General features: G+C 43.3%; 1 protein-coding gene and 1 long non-coding RNA gene across 2 annotated transcripts; both read right to left on the bottom strand.

Moving 5' to 3' along the window:
• Positions 1-2,744: 2,744 nt before the first annotated feature.
• On the bottom strand, positions 2,745-4,535 carry LOC147601355 (uncharacterized). The gene is made up of 3 exons (XR_015258324.1): positions 4,505-4,535; positions 3,494-3,596; positions 2,745-2,982 (listed from the first exon to the last, which is right to left on the bottom strand). It is a non-coding gene; the product is annotated as an uncharacterized LOC147601355 (long non-coding RNA).
• Positions 4,536-4,601: 66 nt separating this feature from the next.
• On the bottom strand, positions 4,602-21,595 carry LOC147601354 (protein ELYS-like; the record flags this gene model as incomplete). Its single annotated transcript, XM_086744616.1, has 17 exons — positions 21,548-21,595; positions 20,565-20,655; positions 20,392-20,481; positions 20,089-20,229; positions 19,229-19,333; positions 18,546-18,639; positions 17,315-17,438; positions 17,144-17,200; positions 15,812-15,955; positions 15,002-15,189; positions 14,685-14,829; positions 14,459-14,590; positions 13,146-13,293; positions 12,909-13,059; positions 11,663-11,843; positions 5,764-5,974; positions 4,602-4,894 (listed from the first exon to the last, which is right to left on the bottom strand). Coding segments are annotated over exons 1-17 (2,343 nt in total), but the record flags the coding sequence as incomplete, so codon positions are not given.
• Positions 21,596-21,636: the final 41 nt, after the last annotated feature.

The following is a 21,636-nucleotide window of genomic DNA, read 5'->3' as shown; positions in this document are numbered from 1 at the left end:
AGGCAACAGCCCATACCACCGCAGAGCAATCCTGTGCCATTCTTTGGCCCTCTGCCTGTTGTCCACCAGGTGCTCGCAAGGCTTGTCTACAGGCAAATGCGCATGTCTATGGTTAGTTGTTGATGCTGTGCAGGGTGCCTTCATTACCTCGCAGTTCTCCTTGCCAGGCATCCTTGCAGGCGTGCAAGCAAGCTTTAAGACAAAAGTCCCATAATTCAGTCTCTCGCACATAGCTGTCTTGAAGATTGGTTAAGTTTCAAGTGCTGCTTCTGAGGTTTGAGCCCTTAACTGCCCTCTCCTCAAGAACCTAAAGTTAAAAAATGTCAGTTAATGCCTTATTAATTACCAAACTAACATCAAACTGAGCTAGGTGAAAATGCGGACACCAAAATGCTGCTTTTCCTTTCCAATCACCACTGAACATAAAGTTAGAAACATACAATGTACTCTCTACTACAGAGGAAAGTTTATGCTTTTAAGTGACAGAGAACAGAGTATTCAGTGTCTGCCATCACATGCTCCATTTCTGGTATTTCTGTTCATCACTAACTGTCAATAAAAGTTAACAGTTTTACAGTACAAGCTGTATACACAGCTGGCAGTGATCACCACATTGCAGCACTTTCTGGACCGACTACAAATTCACACAGAGTCACTGACTCTGCATCTAACAGGGTAAAATACAATTCCGTCCCCAGTGCTTGACCTTTCAGTCCTGGCAGCTGTGACTGCAACACTTACTCAAACTGGCCAGGTATCACATCCCACAACTCAACACCGCACTTTAAGGAATCCCTTGGATTGCATGAGACCACACATAATTTCAAAATAGCTCCATCTCATGTTTTGGAGTTCCAGTTCCCTGTACTGAGCAATTATTCTTTCCTTCTAGATCCACAGGAGATACTCAAGCTTTTATGTTGAGAAGCAGCATGTTATCAGTTAGATCAGCAAGAACCAGTTCTAATGAAAGCAGAAAAACCTGCACTGTACTGCTATGTGAATGACTGCAGAAGCTTTGTGACCATCTCATGTACCTACTCCCTTCTTCCCATCACAAATTTCCTGTTTACTCCCATAAGTCATTTATGTATTCAAGTCTATCATCACCATCTTTACAGAGCTGTCCTAAATGCCAAAGCCAAGGCAAGCTGAGTAAGTGCCCATTTAACTTCATCTGAAATCTTGGACGCTAAAAAGCATTTTCTGTGACTTAAGACCAATCTATTTGTGGTACACCTACCACTCAGTTTGTATTTCCCTCTAACTATTATTAATTCCTGTGAGTATAACCCTACAGGAAATTGACAGTAGACTCTGTCTGGTACTTAGAGAACGTCCAACAAGGAAGACAAATAACTCATCAGTCCTAGTGGAAGTAAGAACCACAGGGAAAAACCTGGGACTATTGGAGAATCTGTAGTTCTAATTTTCAGTCCATGTGAACGACCTTTTTACATTCGTATTTTACAATGTGTTGATGTTTTAAAAACATAGTTTTACCAAAAAAAAAAAAAAAAAAAAGCTTTAAGGAGCTGGAAATATCTTGCCACTGAAATTAACTAGTTTCTGGGAATTCTGTTTATCTTAATAAGGAACTAACAGTAAAGGATCTAAGCACCAAAATAACCCAGAAAATAGTTTGGTTCCCACATCATTTTGTCATTTGGTAAATGATCACCAGTATCAAAAAACTGCAATCCTCAACTTCTCCTAATGTCTTTTAACATTAAACCTACTCAGTTTTTAAGTCAACTAAGACACGTTTAAGTTCTAGTATACCAAATGCATGCATGGTTATTTTAAAAAAATAGTCTAGGCTTTTTTTTTTGGTACTACTACAGCTCTCAAAGGCCCCAGTCCTGACAGGTTCTATTCTGTGTTACAGGCGCAGAAAATGCATGGGAGAAAAACATGTCTGCCCTTACATAATGAGATTTTAACTTGTGTTAACCAGCTAAGAAATAGAGACATTTTTATGTGCCTTCTAACTGTCAGTAAGACAGGCCTGTCCTTAATTTGCAAAGTATTTTTCTATTTTGTAGAAAGTGGGAAAAGAGTTTACTTACATTAATTTCCTCAGTTTTATGGAGATTCTGAGAAACAGTTATTTCTTCCTGCAGAAAAGGAACATTTTCTTCAACTTCAGCTGCTTCTAGGTTACGTTCTTTAGGTAAATCCACACACTTCCCCTCAAGGTGGTCTTCTGAATGAGTAGCAACCACATCCCCACTGTCAAGTATCCTTAGCACAGCTAGAAGAGATTTATACAATTTTTACTTAACTGCAATATAAGTGACACAGGTTTAAGCAACAGAGAGAGCAGGAGTCAACAACGCAATTCTCCATCCCGCCCCATCAACTGGGCTTCCTCCAAAAACTAGAAGCCAAAGCTATCTATCTGGTAAAGGAGGCAGCCTCACAACTAAACAAAAACAGAAAGAGCTACGGGAAAATCAGCTGGTAAGTCTGTTAGTCCATAGATCAAAAGAACAACAGAGGAAAGGGGGGCTGGAGAGGCACGCTGATCTACCCTTCACAACCTGAATACCCGGGATGCATCATCTTTTAAAACTAAATCAAGCAGCTGATGCCATAGCACACAAATGAGCAGTGCTGTTCAATGCTGCAATAAATACTGACCTCTCCTTCATATTGTTTAAATTCTACCAGTTTTCTCAACATATCTATCATGAACAGAAACACTCTCCATGCATTTTCTACAGGGACTTTCAAGGAGTTTAACCAAAGCAGCCATAACATGCCGGTAGAACTTCAGTCCGCAACACCTCTAGGGGTATGGCAAACTACACATTTTGACTTCAGGAGCTCAGCTACCTTAAATCACGCAACATCTCCAACATACTGTACATACGTTCACTGTCGGCCTTCGGGGATTCAGAAAGCTCTGCATTTGTTGCAACTGGTGGGGCTGCTTCTTCCAGTGAAGAGGACCTCTTGGACTCCTGCTGGTTTGTTTCACTTCATGAACAGAAAGAGAGAAATTCATCACAAAGCTTCAAAACAAACCTTGAAGGGCTTTACAAATTGCTTTCTCACTGTAAAATCTTCCAGTTTCAAACCAGAAAAATCAAAGAACAATTTGAAATTACGTTCCCAACATATCTACATTCACTTTGTGACTCATTTTATGCATTGCATCAAGTACTTGACATTCTTGCCCGCTCTCTAACATTAGGTGATAGCATAACAGAGTTGTCTGAAAGAATAATGTATTATTTGTCTTCTGCAGAAAGACTGCAACTGCTATATTGGAGGTTTAGAACAAACTAAAAAGTTTGTACCAGTGTAGGACCTCGCTTGCAATTAAGGGTTATTTCATTACTAACATTTTCTCTATCACTAGAGCAGTTGCAGCTTTTAAAGTATGCGGTGGGAAAACTGCTTCCCTTTCCATAACAAATAGATGCTAATTGAACACACATAGAAAACAGAAATTAAGCACATAAATGGAGCTATTTTAGAAACCCACCCTTCACTTGCAGTCCCGAAAGGAGCAGCCTCAGCAGCTTTAAGCACCAATTTACCATCCTCAGGAAGGGTAAGACAGTCAGCGTTTGATTCTTCCACAACTCCTACAAAAACAGACAGACAAATGACTTCTCTGTTGCACGTCACATCATTTCTTTTCAAACGCTCAGAGGACTCTGAAGTGAGCCTTTATGCATTTCATCCACCATAGCGATCTAACAAAACAGTGCTACCAAGACCTCAGACGCACACAAGGTCTGAATTCTTCTTTCCACTACAACAAGAACTCGGATGCCTAACTTCAGTCAACAAAAGGACCACTGATATTCTGTCTACAAACTAACCTTGCTATGTCACTGACCCGATACATAAAAACTTGCACATCTTCTCCCTGTTCCTGCACTACTTTCATTCCCAGCTCTTCATCGCTGCTCATCAAATCGTGAGCTACATCTCTTCTTGTCTGCCAGCAGACCTGCTCGTACAAACACAGCCTCAGCAGCTGGACTGTCCTGGATGAGTTGTACGGAGCTGAATTACCAAAGACCAACGAAAATAGGTCTGGAAAAGGCTGTGTAAGCCATTGAGCCAGCAAAATGAGCAAGTATAGCTGTAATGAGAAGCAAACACACAAGCAGACTCTCTTCCAGAAGAAAACTATTCAACTCAGTATTAATGAGCTGGTTTAAAAAATTAGAACAACAAAAAAACCACAAATCTATCTGGTCAAAGCACACCATACACTACACTTGCTGTAAAAAACCTGCAGCCTACAGCAGTATCCCTAAAACATAAGCAGAAGCCTATGTTTCCAACTTTCATCAAAAAGGACTCAAGACACAGTGGCAATTTTAAAAGTCTAGGACAAGGAAGTGCCTGGGACACTTGTGAAAACTCATCAAGAACTGTTGCACTCATCAAAAGTTCAACCTCTTCACGACATTTCAAAAATTCAGAAATTTAGGTTATTACAGACCAAACACACCAGCTTTGCTTTTTAGTTCTGACAAACCTGGTTGTTCCATCTGGAAAGGTTTCTCTTCAACAACTTCGCTGTCTTCTTCCTTCTCAGATCCTTGAAAAGTGGCAGTTTCCTCAGTGGAAGAATGAGCTGGTTTAGCAGCTATGACATCATCTTCAAAATCGCCAGGTGATTGTGCATCTTGATACTCCAAAGTAGTTTGGTCTGACCTGGCAGAAAAGTTACTGTTTTCTTTGCTGACATCCATTTCCCCCAAACCATCTCCAGGTGTGCATTCTGAAGACTCTTCCATTTCAGCATCATCATCCTCAGGACTGCTCAGAGTAGACTGAGTTGGTTTTTCTCTACTCTCAGACCAAGCATCCTCCACCATTCCACGATGATGCTCAGGTGAAGCTCCAGACAGTGCTTTGTCATCTTCTGTTACCTTTTTAAAAAAAATAATAAAGTTCACAATCAGTAACATGCATATGCTTTTTGTCAAGTAAAAAAAAAAAAAAAAGGAGAGAGCGCCTCTTGTAACAGTTGAGCAGCTCTTTGTAACAGGCAATGAAAGTGATAATAAAAACAGATGATGATAATTTGTCAGTACATGTACAGAAAGCTCGTACAGTTATATACTGGCACCTGTCCCTGCTCTGCCCGATTTTGGTACATTACTTGGACAGCTGCATAAGCTGAATCAGGGAATCCAACTGACAGGAGAAAAAGAGAAGGAGAAGGAGGCAACATTCAGATGGACGACCTTCCTTTGACAACTAGACAAATACTATCACTGGTGCAAGGCAAAAAACAAAACTGAGAACTATAGGATTAGGGAACAGCAGAGCTCTCTTCATCAGGAGTCTATTTCCACCATAATTTAAGGAAAGCCAGCCTTGTCAAAAGAGAGACTCAAAGTAAACGCAGCTCATGACTTCTCTTGTTTTCAAAGACCTTTATTTCACAAAGCCAAACAAACCCACACAATTGGCTCAATATTCATTCCCTACCTTCAAGTCATACTACCACTTGCTAATGTATAGCAGGAAGCTGAACTAGCTATTTGGAATAATCACAGCTCCTAACACCACTCGAGGAAAAACCGCCAAGGTCACCGGTAGTTATGACCACTATGTTCCTGCAGGCACGTGATGTTACAGAAGGTCTAGCGCAAGCTTTTTTGACCAGACTCAAGCCTGCTGCTCTGATTTGCAATTCCAGTTCTCAATAGGAGGAGTTTTGGCAACCTTTACAACATCTAAATCAAATCACTCTCCAAAAAGCCTTTAGCTGTAGAAATCACTAACCACAGCCCAGCTCGACAGTCCATTTTGCATTGGAGCTCTCTTCCCTGAAAGATACTCCAGGTTCCTCCGCGCGCAGAGGAGGAGTAACTGATCCTCCTCCTGGAGATGCCGAGGGAGTTGCTCGGGGTGCGGTGGGAAGGCTGGCTCTGAGACCGGACTGAGGAGTAAACCCAGGAAAACCAGAAGCAGATGTCGCCAAAACTTTAGCTCTCTATGGCAAGAAATAAAAACATTGAGTTTAAAACCAGTTACATTGTCAAAACAGAAGACTGCACTTGTCAAAAGTATTACTTTAAATAACAAACTGAGTTTGTACCAGCAGAGAGGACAAAGTTTAGCCTCTGTGCTGCTCTTTTTCCAAAGGTACGAAAAACCTTGATGAGGAAAACACATGCTTTTTATGACTCTGTTGGCTTTTTTTTTTTAATGCCAACATAAGATGTTGTTTTTCAAAGTAATTTCCAGCAGAAACCAGAATATGGCACCTTGTTGTCTGCAATGTTACCTCCCATCCCAGTCACTCCAGCAACTTCTACACTGCTCTTCAAAGAGCCATTCAACTTCCAGTGTTACCCCGCATACAGTGACTGAAATCACTGCCGTGCAAACGGGCAACCAGCAAAGCAACAGCCATAGCCTCTTTCTTCACTAACTCATCAGTCAATCTGCACGCGAGGCTAAACGTAGTGACACTGCTGTAAAAATACCTACACATCTTCATCTAGAAGCGTTCAGCTCTTCCTACCTCAGCTCAAGAAAGATTTTACGCTGCTGGAAGTGTTTAAAGGGAGGATAAAGAAACTGGCGGAATGAGATGGACAGTACCGAACAAGAAGAAACAGGCTGCCTAGGAGGTAAAGATAAGTTGAAATGAAATTAAGCCCAGGAGGAGAGCAGAAGTTGTTCTCTCATTATCCCACTTCTGTTTTATTAAGTTGAAATAGTTTTCCCCAAGTTGAGTCTGTTTTGCCCCGAACGGTAATGCCAATGACCTCTCCCTGCGCTTATCTCAAACCTCAAGCTTTTTTGGTGCATTCTCTCTCCCTCATTCCCTCAGAGAGCGGGGAGAGGGAGTGAGAGGCTGCGTAGCCTGGGACAAATGGCATCCCTGCATCAGTCTCGCTGGGGAGGCCGGTGAGGGAAAACAAAGGGCTCTTTCTTAAGGGGAGTAACACAGGAGTAAATCACAAGCAGCCTTCAGTAAGCAGGGTGGCATTTTTGTTGACAGAAGGCACTACTGCACGAGAGTGAAGCTTTCTTCTTTGCAGCAGCGCGAGGATCCACTGCACTACAAGTGGAGAAGGATGCTGATGGAGTGGTCCAGCAGCTACACAAGCTGTCCTGCAAGGCTAAAAACATCGCTCCTACTGTACAGAACAGGTACGGCACTACAAAGGTACTTCCATACGCTATAAAGGTGTACAGAAGAAAGCATTTGTGTTTTTGCTGAGGTGCTGGAAAGCCTTTCTCAACGCCCTGCGCAAGAGTGGCATGAGGAAGCGCAGCGGAGACTAAAGATCAGCTCACTTTATGGTAGGTAAAGGAAGATCAGGGTTTGACCAGTTGTTACAAAGCGTTTACTAAAACCTAATGTTTGGTTCTCATGTTAGAGATCAATTAATTACACCTGCGACAAGTTATCATTTCAGGGTTCATCTGTAAATCTAGCTGCATCACATCAGCTCTTGGTTCCACACTGGTTTAGAGGATCCACTATGGCTTGTACCATAAGCAGCTCCGCAGAGTCACAGGTTCTATTTTTGTTAATTTGAACACCACTCGGTCTTCTAAAGTTGCACCTGGAAAGATCCTGGAAGGAAGTGACACTTCGTGCTAGTCTCACCTGCTCCTGCTTGTTCTTTTCCCAATTCCACAGGGCTTTGAAGAGCTCTTTGCACACAACACACACCAGACTTCTGTTTGCACCCTATCCGATCATCGGATCTACCTCTTCCCTGAGCTGGTCTCACCATACGCCAGCAGAGCAGTTATAACCTTGCCGGGCGATCTCCAGCACTCCGTCACCAAGATCAGAAAAAACCTCTCTCTAGTAAACAACCAAGTGCATCCTCCTCATAGATGAGCAAGAAAACGCATACACAAGCACCGCTGTGCAGCAGTGGTTGCAGAAGCGCAAGACTGGAACGTATTCTGAAAACAAGTTTTTCAATGGTATCAAAACAGAACTGTCAAATTGGACAGCAATGTTATTATTTCAAACGCTTCAGTGGACACAACTTATTTACAGGCTCAGGATGTCAGCTGAGAACTGTTACTACAGTAACAGCATGTAACCGAATCTAAGCACAGCACGATGGCTCAAAACGCACAACCGTTCACCTCTCAGGCAAGGACACTCAGCCCTGGGGAGTTTCCTTGGAGGCTATCCCAATCCAAGGGGAGAGTTCTCCACCTGCAGACCTGCCCCTCCAGGGAAGACTGGCTCAAAGGGGTCTCCTGGTGGGCTCCATGAATACCCTAAGCCGCATCGGGGCTTCTGGTCAGGTATCGTCACGTTAGTTCTCATTGCCTGGAGACCCCAGGCACCACCGCATGGACTCCGCTAGAACTTCCCAGGGTTTTCCAGGCACACGAGCCTTTAGGCACAGGAGTGGCCCCCCCACCAGTTCTAATTAGGACTCCAGATGTGCAAACACACTTAAAACTAATACTGAGCTCCCAGATCACAGAAACGTAGCTAAAATCTACACAATGCTTCAAACCAGTCAACGGATAAAGGCCAGTCATTTGCATTACGCTTACGTGAATGCTGCTAACGGGAGATAAGCAAACTGACCAGTCTACAACTGTGCAGGAGCTAAAACGGCTTTAACTGAACTGCTTCCTTGAATAAAATCTTCCCTGGCCTCCTTACCCGTTGCATCCTGCTGAGACCACCATACCGTTCTCATCCTTTAGGAAGCCACTGCGAGACCAACAGGCCAGACCAAAACAAACGGTTTTCCTGTGCCCTGGATTCCTAGGGTCATCTGTGCTCATGCTGTCGGAGTTCACAGGAATCGCACACCTACTTCCTGCATCCTTCTCTCTCTCTCTCTCTATTAGGACTATGACTGTAGTATCAAAACGCCAGCGACCAGTCATTCACTCATCATTCATGCTTTAGGCTGGATTTAAACCAACCTCAACAGCAATGCACACCACACCAGTGGCTGCTGGGGGATAAGCCTGCTCTTGAACCACGCCGGGCGACACACAGCCAGGGAGTGAGTGACCTGAACGGACGGACACGCCAGTAACAGGATCTTGCGTTTTTTCCCTCTGCCTCTCATATTGGTCATCTGCATAGCACAGTCCTTTGGAAAACGCATTTTATTTTAGCAGCAGCTTTAGTTCAGAAGGAGGCACAGCACATTTATCTCCAAGCGTCTCAAAGAGACTCATTATCTTGAGTATGGATTGGCTTCTGCGGCCTCAAGTAAGGCTTGCATACTGGGCATGTCCTTGTAATATAGTCCATTAAAGCTCTTAATATTTCGCCCTGTCCCCATGGGCTTCTAGAGATGGATTCTGTGCCTGCCAAGAGATGTTGTGCCGCCTTCCGAGCACTTCTTCTAGGAGCAACAGGAAGCTTACATTCTGTGGGAGGAAGTAATGATTTAGGCAGATCAAGGTCAGAATTTTCTGAAACTTCTGAAACTTCTGATGAACTCCTCTTTCTTCTTTCGCCTCTTTCAGCTGGCACACGGAGGAGGAGTTGGTCACTCGGCTGCACCTCTTCATCCTTGACAACCATTTCAGTAAATTGTAAATGAATGCTTTTCCCTTTTCTTGCACTTTTGCTGGGACCGACTGCTGCTGTTCTCTTCGGATCAGCGTCAATCCGGACAGATTCTGGACTGCATTCACCATCAGGCAAATCACAGGCAAACTGTTCCTCTAGAGTATCACAGCTGTCTTGAAGACTGCCTGATGGGTGTAGTTCCCTGCATGGTGATGCTTCGGGTGCTGCTTCTGATGTTTGTGGCTTAACCGCACTCTCTTCAAGAACCTAAAGTTAAAAAATGTCAGGTAACACCTTATTAGGTACCAAACAGACTAACCTGAAACTGAGCTAGCTCAAACTGCGGACAGCAAAATGCTGCTTTTCCTTTCCGATCACCACTGAATGCAACATTAGAAACATACCATGTACTCCCTACTGCAGCTCCTAACACCACTCGAGGAAAAACCGCCAAGGTCACCGGTAGTTATGACCACTATGTTCCTGCAGGCACGTAATGTTACAGAAGGTCTAGCGCAAGCTTTTTTGACCAGACTCAAGCCTGCTGCTCTGATTTGCAATTCCAGTTCTCAATAGGAGGAGTTTTGGCAACCTTTACAACATCTAAATCAAATCACACTCCAAAAAGCCTTTAGCTGTAGAAATCACTAACCACAGCCCAGCTTACCCCGACAGTCCATTTTGCATTGGAGCTCTCTTCCCTGAAAGATACTCCAGGTTCCTCCACGGGTAGAGGAGGAGTAACTGATCCTCCTCCTGGAGATGCCGAGGGAGTTGCTCGGGGTGCGGTGGGAAGGCTGGCTCTGAGACCGGACTGAGGAGTAAACCCAGGAAAACCAGAAGCAGATGTTGCCAAAACTTTAGCTCTCTACGACAAGAAATAAAAACATTGAGTTTAAAACCAGTTACCTCGTCAAAATAGAAGACTGCACTTGTCAAAAGTATTACTTTAAATAACAAACTGAGTTTGTACCAGCAGAGAGGACAAAGTTTAGCCTCTGTGCTGCTCTTTTTCCAAAGGTACGAAAAACCTTGATGAGGAAAACACATGCTTTTTATGACTCTGTTGGCTTTTTTTTTTTTTTAATGCCAACATAAGATGTTGTTTTTCAAAGTAATTTCCAGCAGAAACCAGAATATGGCACCTTGTTGTCTGCAATGTTACCTCCCATCCCAGTCACTCCAGCAACTTCTACACTGCTCTTCAAAGAGCCATTCAACTTCCAGTGTTACCCCGCATACAGTGACTGAAATCACTGCCGTGCAAACGGGCAACCAGCAAAGCAACAGCCATAGCCTCTTTCTTCACTAACTCATCAGTCAATCTGCACGCGAGGCTAAACGTAGTGACACTGCTGTAAAAATACCTACACATCTTCATCTAGAAGCGTTCAGCTCTTCCTACCTCATCTCAAGAAAGATTTTACGCTGCTGGAAGTGTTTAAAGGGAGGATAAAGAAACCAGCGGAATGAGATGGACAGTACCGAACAAGAAGAAACGGGCTATCATTCAGAGAGGTCACAACTACTTTGTTCAGGTAGGAAAAGGCAAAAAGATCAGCACCAAGATAGTTCAAATGTTATTTCATTGCGTGGTAAGTGTTTGAGGGCAGTGAATGGAAATACAGCTTAACAATTAATAACAAAAATTAATGCAAAAAGTCATCACTGAACTGGACAGAGACTGACATTACTTAACTGACATCACTTCGCGGTCACTTGCTTAACTGGACTAACACACTGAAGCATATACATTCCCGCTCGCAGGTATGCAAGTCAAACGGTGCAGAGCTATTGGGCACTTAGATGATGAGATGGTCAAGCTACAAATTGCATCTCTAAGTATCTCACTCTATTGAAACGTCCAATTTTAACTTACTCTGTTCCATGCAATACCAACAAGTGTCTCTCACAAAGCTACGGGACAACGTGCATACTGCAGCTGAATTAGAACTGAACTTTCCCTCCTCAAGACGGCTCCCAACGTACTGCTTCCAAAAGGACTGCGTATACAGTAACCGCATGCATACCGGACATATTGCACAACTGGAATCCAACAGTGCTTGTGTTAAGTCCTTTGGTGGCTTCCTTTCAAAGGGAGCTCACAGGCTCTTGGTTTGGTTGGTTTTGTTACTGGCTTTTTAAAATACAAACCTTGACCACAAGAGGAGTCTCTAGTAACTTCAGCTCTGACACTCCCAAAAAATTCCTTTGAGAGATGGAAGCATGCAGATTTGATTGCAATGGGCTGGCTGCCGTGAATGAAGTAGAAGCTCTGCACGCTGACTGCGCTGCAGAATATGAAGGAACAGGACGAACCACCGAATCCAGCAATCTGTTAAGACAATCAAATATATCAAAAGAAATAACTCAATGAAAAAAGTCATGCTGTGAACAAGACATCTGACAGGATCCTTAACAAAAATATTTTCTTTTCTTTTTTTTTTATTATTTCTCCACATTTCATCCTTGATTTCCTAAATCACTGCCTCTAAGGCAACAGTAAGCAAGTTTTAAGTTGCACAAGCAATGGAATTCTCACAGCAGAAGAAAATTCATCTACGTTTCCCTGCACGGACCACTTCAGCTTCTCCACCTACTTGCTGACCTTTTCTTTAACAGATACAAAACTGAATGCAAACAGAACACTTTGAAAACACAGGAGGTATACACACACATGCATACTTAGATATACAGGTATACGAGAAGCAACACCTTTGTGAAGGATTCATTCTGTAGATCTACTGTACCTGGAACGTTCTCTTGACAATTTTGTAACTGGTCTCCCAGTAAATGCATCGCGCAACTCTGCATCGGGGAGCGGACGTGTTATGCCTGGCGGTTCTGTAATTCTAGGAGGAGAATTAAGAGGAAAATGTAACTGACCTTCATCCCCCTGAAGTCCAAACCTACCAGAAGTCCAGGTGATTTGACCCTACCACCTGCAGGAAAATCACCGGGCAACTACTAGCCTCTTTTCCGCTCTTTAGAATGCTGCCTCTTTTCAAGTAGAAAAGGCAGAAACTAAGCAGAAACTGGGCAGGAAGTGGTGAAACATTACTCTCTGATCACACTTGCACATCTATTCAAATCTGTACACCAACAGCTTGATGGTAACCACAGTTTTGTTTCAGCTACCTTCAGTTCTGTAAACACGTGGACCATCACGCAAATATCTGTAGTTGCATAGATAAGGTTATCACAGCAGAAAAACTCTCGCTCCAAATATTGCTTAGGATGGATTGGATCTTAAAGGTCATCAATTGTACGTGCAAAACTGCCAAACAAAGCTTTACTCCGGTGCACCTTCCCTCCTAAACACTAACATCATTCACACGTATTTCTCGCTCTCTCTCCAAACACGGAGCTCAAGGCTAAACTTGGTTAAAAGGCTGCTTACCTGCCATCTTGGGAGAAACTGGTTTTCTGCTCATTTCCTGTGAGTACTTCTCCAATTTTGGACAACACGTTACTGATGAAAGTTGCTCTTGAATGCACATTTCCTGCATTAGCTTGTTTTGTTGCTGTTGACAATGGCTTTGGTCTTGCAACTGTAAAACAAGAGGGAATAAAGATCAGCCTTGTGGCATCAAAGTGGTGGCTGGTTGTCCACTGGACTTCTTCCCCTAAAAATTACCTTCTCTGAAGGCCGGTGAAGACAAATGGTAAGGCTTGGCTCTCTCTGCAGCCAGCTTCCTGTAAACTCTAGGAAGGACCTTGCCATATTGGTCTAATAGGGAATTTCTGACACCCACTCTCTCTCTCAGGCCAGGATCACGATCATGCTGATGAAGGAAAAACGTAAAGCAAAAAGTTAACCAAGTACAAGAGACTCATTGCACAGAACTAGCTCTGCTCTTTCTAAGGAGTGAATAAATTTCCCCTACTGAGAGAGTAAGACACATCCAGCGCACAGAGGAGCAGCAAGTTGGAACCAGCAGCACACCCCAGTTTCACCCGCTCTTTTGAGCAAAGTGGAAGGAACACCAGAACCGACAACTGGAAGTTCAAACAGTTCTGGCACTCGGCGGAGCCTTGTTCTGATACACTTGTTATCACCTGCAGTTTTCAAACGGCTTACGAAACAGCAGGCGTTCCCGTGTCTCTCCTGAAACACCAATGTCTGACACAACCCAATACACAGGACAATTGCAAATTCTGCTGGACAGAACCACGTGAATACTAAAACCAGAAAGAAAAGCTTGCCTACACACACCTTCCTGCTGGAGGAAAGTGTTCACATGCAGGACCTAACACTTCCAAAAACAGCTTTTTTTTGATTCCCTGGAAAGCTATGGCTCCGGAAAACTGCAAATGCATCGTAGATGCATAACAGAAGTTCACATAACCCAAAATTTCATCTGGCTATTTTGAGAAACAGAAGTTAGCTCAGAATTTCTGTCCTAAAAGTGGCAGAATGGAAGTTGTGGAATTGTAGAGCTCCCACTGTAACTTGAGGAAAGAAAACAAAAACAACCCACATGCAAACTTGACGTGGGGACTGGCATCCAGGCTGCTCTCAGCTAGAAAAAATGGTTGCGTGCAAGATACAAGAGATGACATACAACATACCCTTCATTCCACACAAAGGAATGGCACAAACAACTTTCAATGATCTAGACCCCACACAACAGACGCATCTGAATAACTGAACGGTAAGACTGGCCGATAGAAACGATAGACGTTTACTCCTCAGATGCAAACCAACTCGTTTACATGGAGTCAACAACGGTCGGTCACATTTAATGGAGAAAGGCACAGAGTAGCTTTGGAGGAGTGAAATATTTTGTTCAGCATTGAGGTTCAGCTGTAACTTTACATGTACAAACTTACTCCGAGATTTTCAAAGAATGGTATCAAACACAAAGCAGGATTTTGACTGAGTGCTATGAAAACCACTTAGCGACACCTAACAGAAACTGGCACACTTGACAGAACTTGTCCGCTTACCAGAAGATTAACGTTCATTGACTGATTCAGCTGCAGCGCTGGGATATAGTTGGCACGCTGCAGATGGTGGACTAAGAGAAGTTCTTGATTCTGACCACCAGCACTGGTCTGTAAAAACTTCTCCAAACACTCCTACGAGAAATCACACGTTTCAAAACTCTCTTACGATTCTGCCTCTTCTCTTCTCAAAGAGACAATTAAGCTTTCTTTTCTTGTCCACACATACCTGCTCAGCGTTGGTGAAAGGCAGCTTCAGTAAGGCTCCCATCAGCCCCATCTCCTGACAGGTTTCAAACACGTGTTGTAACAGCTCGTCTCTGTTCAACTGAGTGGTATGTTGCCGCAGCAGACTCCAAGCCTCCACCACGCACCTGTAATTAATTTGTTGGAGGTGTAAAGGAATATCTGCACGATAACCAACAAGATGCCCCAAAATTATCGTATTCCAAGCATAAAGGCAACTTAGGGCACCGTGATTTGTAGCATTTGCTCTCCACCTTTCCTGACCCTTGGAGGCCAAAATGGTGGGACAGATTTCTTTACCTATTGGACAACAACACACTGAGGAAAAGCCGCACTTCGCTACCGCTTGACATCGATGGCCTCATCATCTGCACGTAGCTGAGGGCTTGCTTATGCTCTCCTCGGCACATGAGGGACTGAACAATTCTCGTGTGTTGCCATGACACAGGTCTGAGTGTAGCCGGATGACAGAGCAGGGCCAGCGCATTCTGTAAACGTTAGAGACCAGATTTATTACCATCTCTACGGACATGCACGCTACAAAAACAGCCAAAAGTTGCTTAAGTAAGGCTGAACGTGTGCTAGATAAACTTAGATGACTAACTAATGAAATGCACAATAACAACCAATGAAATACAGGACATGTCAATAAAGATTCTGAAATCTTTGCAGAAAAAAACTTCAGTTACCCAGACACAACAAAATGAGTGTTTTAAAAGCAGCAATTCACACTTCTCGAGGTGAATCAAGTCTCTGCATACAAACATCACTTCTCTTAAACCCATCACTAAACAAGAAGTTGTTCTCCCAGACAAACAGATTCTATTAACTTTATGACAGGCAAAGAACAACCTGCAGCATCAGCAAGAACATGAATTAGGTTGGAAAGCCACTTTTGCCATCTCCTGTCTCAAATCTTGCTGCTATGATCAGAGGTTTAAGTACCCAAACCACTGGTTTTGAAAACTGATTTCTGAAAATTCAAGTATCGAGCAGCTGATTAGAGCCGATTTCTTCTTTGTTTTAATCCCTTTCCTGTCAAGGTAGTTAAGACACGAGATGATCGCTTTGTACTGTAATGCATGTCTAACTACCCTGCAACATACTTACTTGGTAATCATTGTGATCTAGAAGCCAGAAACCTTGAATCAGCTTAACAAGACCCCGAGGGATACCAAAGGCAGCTGGGAAGAAGTCGATTGAAGTTGCTGGTTTTGGAAAGGAATGCATGATATCTAGCAGCAAATACATGGTCTGATATCAAGTAATTAAGGCTAATAAACTTGTTAGGCCAAAAAGTAATCCCATTCCATTTAGAAAAACAGCATGAACCAAGAATATAAAACTGGCAGGAGGCAGAAAATACTCTGGTCTTAGTCTTGCCACTTTAAGCTCTTCTAACCTGAAGACGGTCAGGTCCTAACCACAAAAGTGCGTTCTGAAGAAAGAGCCAAAAGGAAATACTCTTTGCTTTCTCTAAGGCATGCAAAAAGCTGGCCTGCAGATCTGTCAATACCTCCCTTTTAAACTCTGGCTCCCTCTTTAGTCACTGGAGCTACCGCCTGGACATTCAGAACATTTCAACATCCAGTGCTTCAGTATTAAAGCCAGCCAGTTCTACACCTGCTTTTTTCCCTCCTTTCCTCAGCATATACACCAATGTAAACTATGGTCTCCTTACAAGCCATCTTAGCTCAGAAGGATTACAACTGCATTTAAACCAGTGTTGGTACATCAGTCACTGGCAGTGTCACTTTCCCCTTCTGACATCGGCTTCTAGGGACACGTTCTAAGAAGACAGCTCTGGGCTACAACCATTTTCACACCCCTCGCTCTCTACGCTCCCCTCTCGGCTTAGGCAGCAAACAGCACAAGCAATCCTGTCTATTTCAGCAGCTTCAGAGTTAAGTTTCTCCCAATGACTTTTCTCTTTTCCCTCCTTATTATTCTGTGTGCCTGCACTTTTTAGCAGAAGAAACGCCAGCGCTGTTCGCTGTGCTGGAAAACGGATGCTTTTGGCAAGAATCAGGCACTGGTATACCCCTGTTAGAAATCCTTCTGCTCTGAAGCACCACGTGGTAGCGCACCATTCCAGCAAGCAGCCATTCGCTACAGGTATGGCTGCTTTAAAACAATTTAAACCTGGGTTAAATTTTGAGAAAAGGTACGGGAAGCTTTTAGCTTTAACGCTGCTTAGCACACCTGTTTCCCCGTATCAGAAAGGACTTGGCAACAAAACACTTTAAAAGATCATAACCAAGCCACAGGACAAAGAAAGAAAACAACGCTTCTATCTACAACTTAATTCCAAACTCCAGGTTTTCCCTTGCATTGTGTTTGAAGCACACATTCCAAGATGGTATTGACTACGTAGGTGACAAACATTTAAGAGCACTTATGTGCCTATACTGAAGCTGCAATAAAAACAGCCAGGAAGGATACAATCGCATGCTTGTCGCTTTCTTCAACGCTTTCGAGCAAATAGAGATCCAGCAGTGCCTGAAATGCAAAAGGAAAAGTTTTTTACATCTCCTGTCCTTCATGAGTCGATGGCTTCTGGGTAGGGCTCGGGGGCATTTGGTTGTCTTTGTTTTCAGGGAACATAGCACTGACGTGTAAACTAGCAGGCGGATATTTCCCAGTTACTCCTTCATCTCTCCGCCACAGCTTCTCCACTTGGTCTCCCAGCTGGGACACCATTCCATCAATCATCAGGCAGTCAGAATCCCATTTTCCTCTGCAACAGAAGGTAGCAAGGATACGGACAGAGCAAAACACTAATTCCAGCCTCTCTGTGGAACACATTTCCTCCAGTCAAAACAACAACAAAAAAAAACTCCCACAGGTCAAAACCAGTAACAAACATACAAAGGCACAGTTAGGACTTGAAATGCACATGGAAGACATTTCACAGATAAATTAAAGGTGTTCTTTGGTTCCTATTACATAATGAAAGGAGTTCAAAACACAAAGTGCAGACAAAGTTTTTCAAGTGCCAAAAATAACCGCTCTACTCTCGTCTAACAGAGGAAACATTAACAGTATCAAAACACCAGGACTATTCTTTATCACAAATCTAACGTTTCCAATTGGAGCATTCCCGTACACAGCTGTGAGACAACATAACGGACATTGCAGGTTTTGTTCTCAGCATCTCACTTTGGTTCCCGGAAAAAAGATACGTCCAGGCAGCTGAGCACGCAGGTCAAGTTTAGGATCATCTTAAGCAGCATTTATGTTTCTATACACGTGCCACTATAACTACGGATGGCTGAACTTTTTATCTCCTTTAGGTCTTTCTTTAGCTTTCAGTACCATTGCTGAAGAAAAACCTGTGGTCACCTAATCCAAGGCGTATCACCTGCATGCTAGTTGAACTACACAGATGTACTGGTCAGGATGGAATTTAGGCCAATACAAGTATTACCATCTAGAACTAGTCAATACAAGAGGCAATTTTTTTTTTATTTTTGAAACCACGCTTTCTTCTCTGTCCAAAACCACTGTTCTGTGAGTCCCCTGCTTTGCTGAACTGGAGACCACTGATCCTAACCGAATCACGTGATCTTTTGCAGCAGGAACAAATTATGCCGCATAGCCAATGAATTAAGTACGCTTCAGAAGAATGACGATACCAGCCAATGTCACTAAGCAGATGTACATACAAACATCTTAACACACGAAAGCCACCTCTGCGTTCAACAGAACACAGGCATGACTGAAGCCAAGAGCATTGCCGGCCAACGCCTTGAGCATAGCAAATACAGCTGTTGACGCAAAAGCCCTTCACTTCCACTTCTGAACTGGCACTCAAACTGTTCTGGAGTTTTCCTCTAAGTCTTACCTCGACAAACGCTCAAGTTTCTGTCGATGACCAGTGTAGTAGCTCTGAAGCAGAGCATAGTTGTAGAAAGGTCTAGAGAAATGCGCAGCATCATCTACAGGCAACAAAGTAAAAGCAAGTTACACAAGTCATATTGCTTTTTTAAAAGAAATGTTTTGGCTAAAGAGACAGAAGATCATACAAGCCTCCAGCTTTAAAAGAAGGGAATGGGTTTTTAAACATGTCATGTAACAATTAAGGCTGGCCATAGAACTGATAATCCATCCAAATAAAGAACTATTTCCAAGGGGTGTTTCTTCCTCAAGCAACCAGTAAAAAGTTCAAAACACGTGCATCATGCGTTTACTCTAAAAACAAGCGTTCCAGGATTTGTTGTTTAATAGTATTGTGTTTAAAATCCCAAGTGCTTCAAGCTGTGGACACAACCACGTCCCTGAAGGCAAAAACTTATGGCTATTGCTAAGAAACATCCAGGAAAGGAACTGCTTGCATTATTCTACACTAGGTAATTGAAAAACCAGGACAATCTCCATTTCACCAAGAGACCTTCAGCATATGCCACCCGTGAAACAACACGACTTGTTCTTGATGAAACATCTACCAAAGCACGGCTAAGCACGTTTCCGTCGCAGTCACTTACTGGAGAGCCTCCCTCTTACAAACGTCTCAGAGTTTATGCTTACCTAAACCCTCTGGAAGGAGACCGGATTGACAGAACCAGATGACCACTTGGGCGTACAAAGACATGAGGCTCGTTACCACCTGCTTATTGGTCAAGTCGGCAAAACCTGAAAAAAAGCGTAAGATCATGTGTGTTACGCACTTCCTTTCATTTCTTCATCAGACTTAATAGAAAGGACCAAAATGTCAGGGCAGAAATCTTTGCCTTTTCCACTATCACTTTCTTACGTGAAGAAAAAACCCACCATCACCACCACAACAAAAAGCAACCCCTGCAAAGAACCAGATTCACTAAAGGTTACAATAAAAGAAAACAAAGCCTGAACTATTAAATACACTCATGAATAAGACCTTTGTGGCTCACGTAGCAGAGATTTTTACTATAGCCAGGGGATAGCCTTTTTATTTTCCGCAATATCCCAAGACAAATCCATCGTCTAAAAAGCTACAGAAACTCAAGTAACTTACAAGTGGCTCACCTATGCTTCCTTGATATTTTTAAGCAATTTGCAATACAATATTTGCCTGCAGTTATAAATAGCTAGCTAAGAACTGAAAAGAACAGTTTTCAGCATTACCACATTCAGCTGCGGTCATTCCAACCCAGTCACTTACAGGGCTTCCTGCTGAATGTGGCCTCCCCTACCCACTTGCACGGACCCCACAACAAACCATTTCCCTGCCCTCACTGCGCATGCAGTGCTAGTGCCAACCTCTCAGATTTAAGCCCCTTCTCCCACCTAAAGCTGACTCTCTTCCAGTCATCCCAAACAACAGCAGCTCGTGTTTCCACAATTACAACCCAAGCAATTTTCCAAGTCCTAACAAAACATACCCAAGATTTAGCCATACTGTCACAAACCTTTTCCAGTAAGCTCCAGTGCTTCCCTTGGAAAATGGTTTAGGACTTTGCCGAGGTTGCCAAAAAGCAACTGGCAGTGCTGAAGAGACTGCAATGTCTGAGGGCCAAGGAAGCTGCACAAGCCATCAAACAGCGGAACACCTGCTCAGGAATAAATAGGAGATCATTAGCCTGCAGAGCAATTTCAGAGTTTCACAGGACACTTAATGAACCGCGTGCGAGTTCATGTACCAGCAGAGCACCCAATAAGCTCAACCAGGAAGCATGATTTTCTGGTTGCACAATGACTACACTAGTACTCACAGATCTGGTCAAATTCATCTTTTGTGTTGATCACCTTGTTCCATGTCCACTCAAGAACAAACTGTAAATTAGCAGCAGAACTTGGCCGCGCTTTAAAAAAAGAAAAACAAGGAATGTATCAGCCATTTCAAACTACAAAACAGAGAACAGAAAAACAACGGAAGAAGCATTACCTTCACATGTCCAGTGTTGAATGCATCCAGTCAGACGTACTAAAGACCCTGTCTGGACAGCAGCTGACAGTATCGCTTCTAACTGCTCCTCCTAAACACAGCAGACAAAATACAATGAGAATCCTACACCCTTTCAAGATCTGAACCATCACCAGTAAATGTTTGCTTCTAACTGCCTACTCCTTCAGACATCACAAAGTCAGCTCCTTACAGCACAGGAGGTTACAGCTAGGTTTGAAGACTACACTCTGGGAGCAGCACCAAGCTACGGAAGGGAAATGTTTCCAAATAAACACAGGTTATATGAATTGTACTTCTGTGGAGAAAGGTTATGCTCTAAAGCCTGGGCAATGGAATCCACTGTATTTCGCATCACAAACACTCTACTGGAGATGGATGTTCCCGCTCTCATGCTAGAGCGTCAGGCACACCCAGGTTTCCTCTAGTAAGCCCACAGGCATTTTAAACATCTGGTTTCTAGACATCTGGCCTGGCAATGTGGAACTAGGACAATAAAATCCATAAGAAACTATGAACCGTATATACAGTGGTCTGGCTATGAGGATGCTTTACTTGCATCATTCTGCTAGATTAAACCAAGGATTACTGGGAAATCAAACCGGTCGGAACAGAGCTAGCTAGAGATAGGGTAAAGGCATGAAGCCTCTCCTTTAAGAGATACAGCCCGCACTCACTGCATTTCTGCTCTCTTTGAAAACAATGACTACAATTTCATTCCTCTTTCTGGCTGTTAGAAACCAGATTACGGGAAAACACCACAGGCTTCCTCTGTGTTCAGGAGTAAACCAGAATGCAACCTCCCAGCTCTATCCCATACCAAACTGGTCTGTGGACAAGTTGCCAAAATTACCATTCTTCTTCACCCTAGGTACGTACGACTTCCAAACATCATCACCTATTTCCAATCAACTGCATTTAAATTAGAACTAAATTTTCCCTCCTCAAGACGGCTCCCAACGTACCGCTTCCAAAAGGACTGCATATACAGTAACCGCATGCCTACCGGACATATTCCACAACTGGAATCCAACAGTGCTCGTGTTAAGTCCTT

This window comes from Chlamydotis macqueenii, chromosome 3, assembly GCF_036417535.1.
Source record: "Chlamydotis macqueenii isolate bChlMac1 chromosome 3, bChlMac1.mat, whole genome shotgun sequence".
Taxonomy (NCBI): domain Eukaryota; kingdom Metazoa; phylum Chordata; class Aves; order Otidiformes; family Otididae; genus Chlamydotis; species Chlamydotis macqueenii.
Note: the sequence above shows the minus strand (reverse complement) of the source record. Positions and strands in the feature narration are given on the sequence as shown.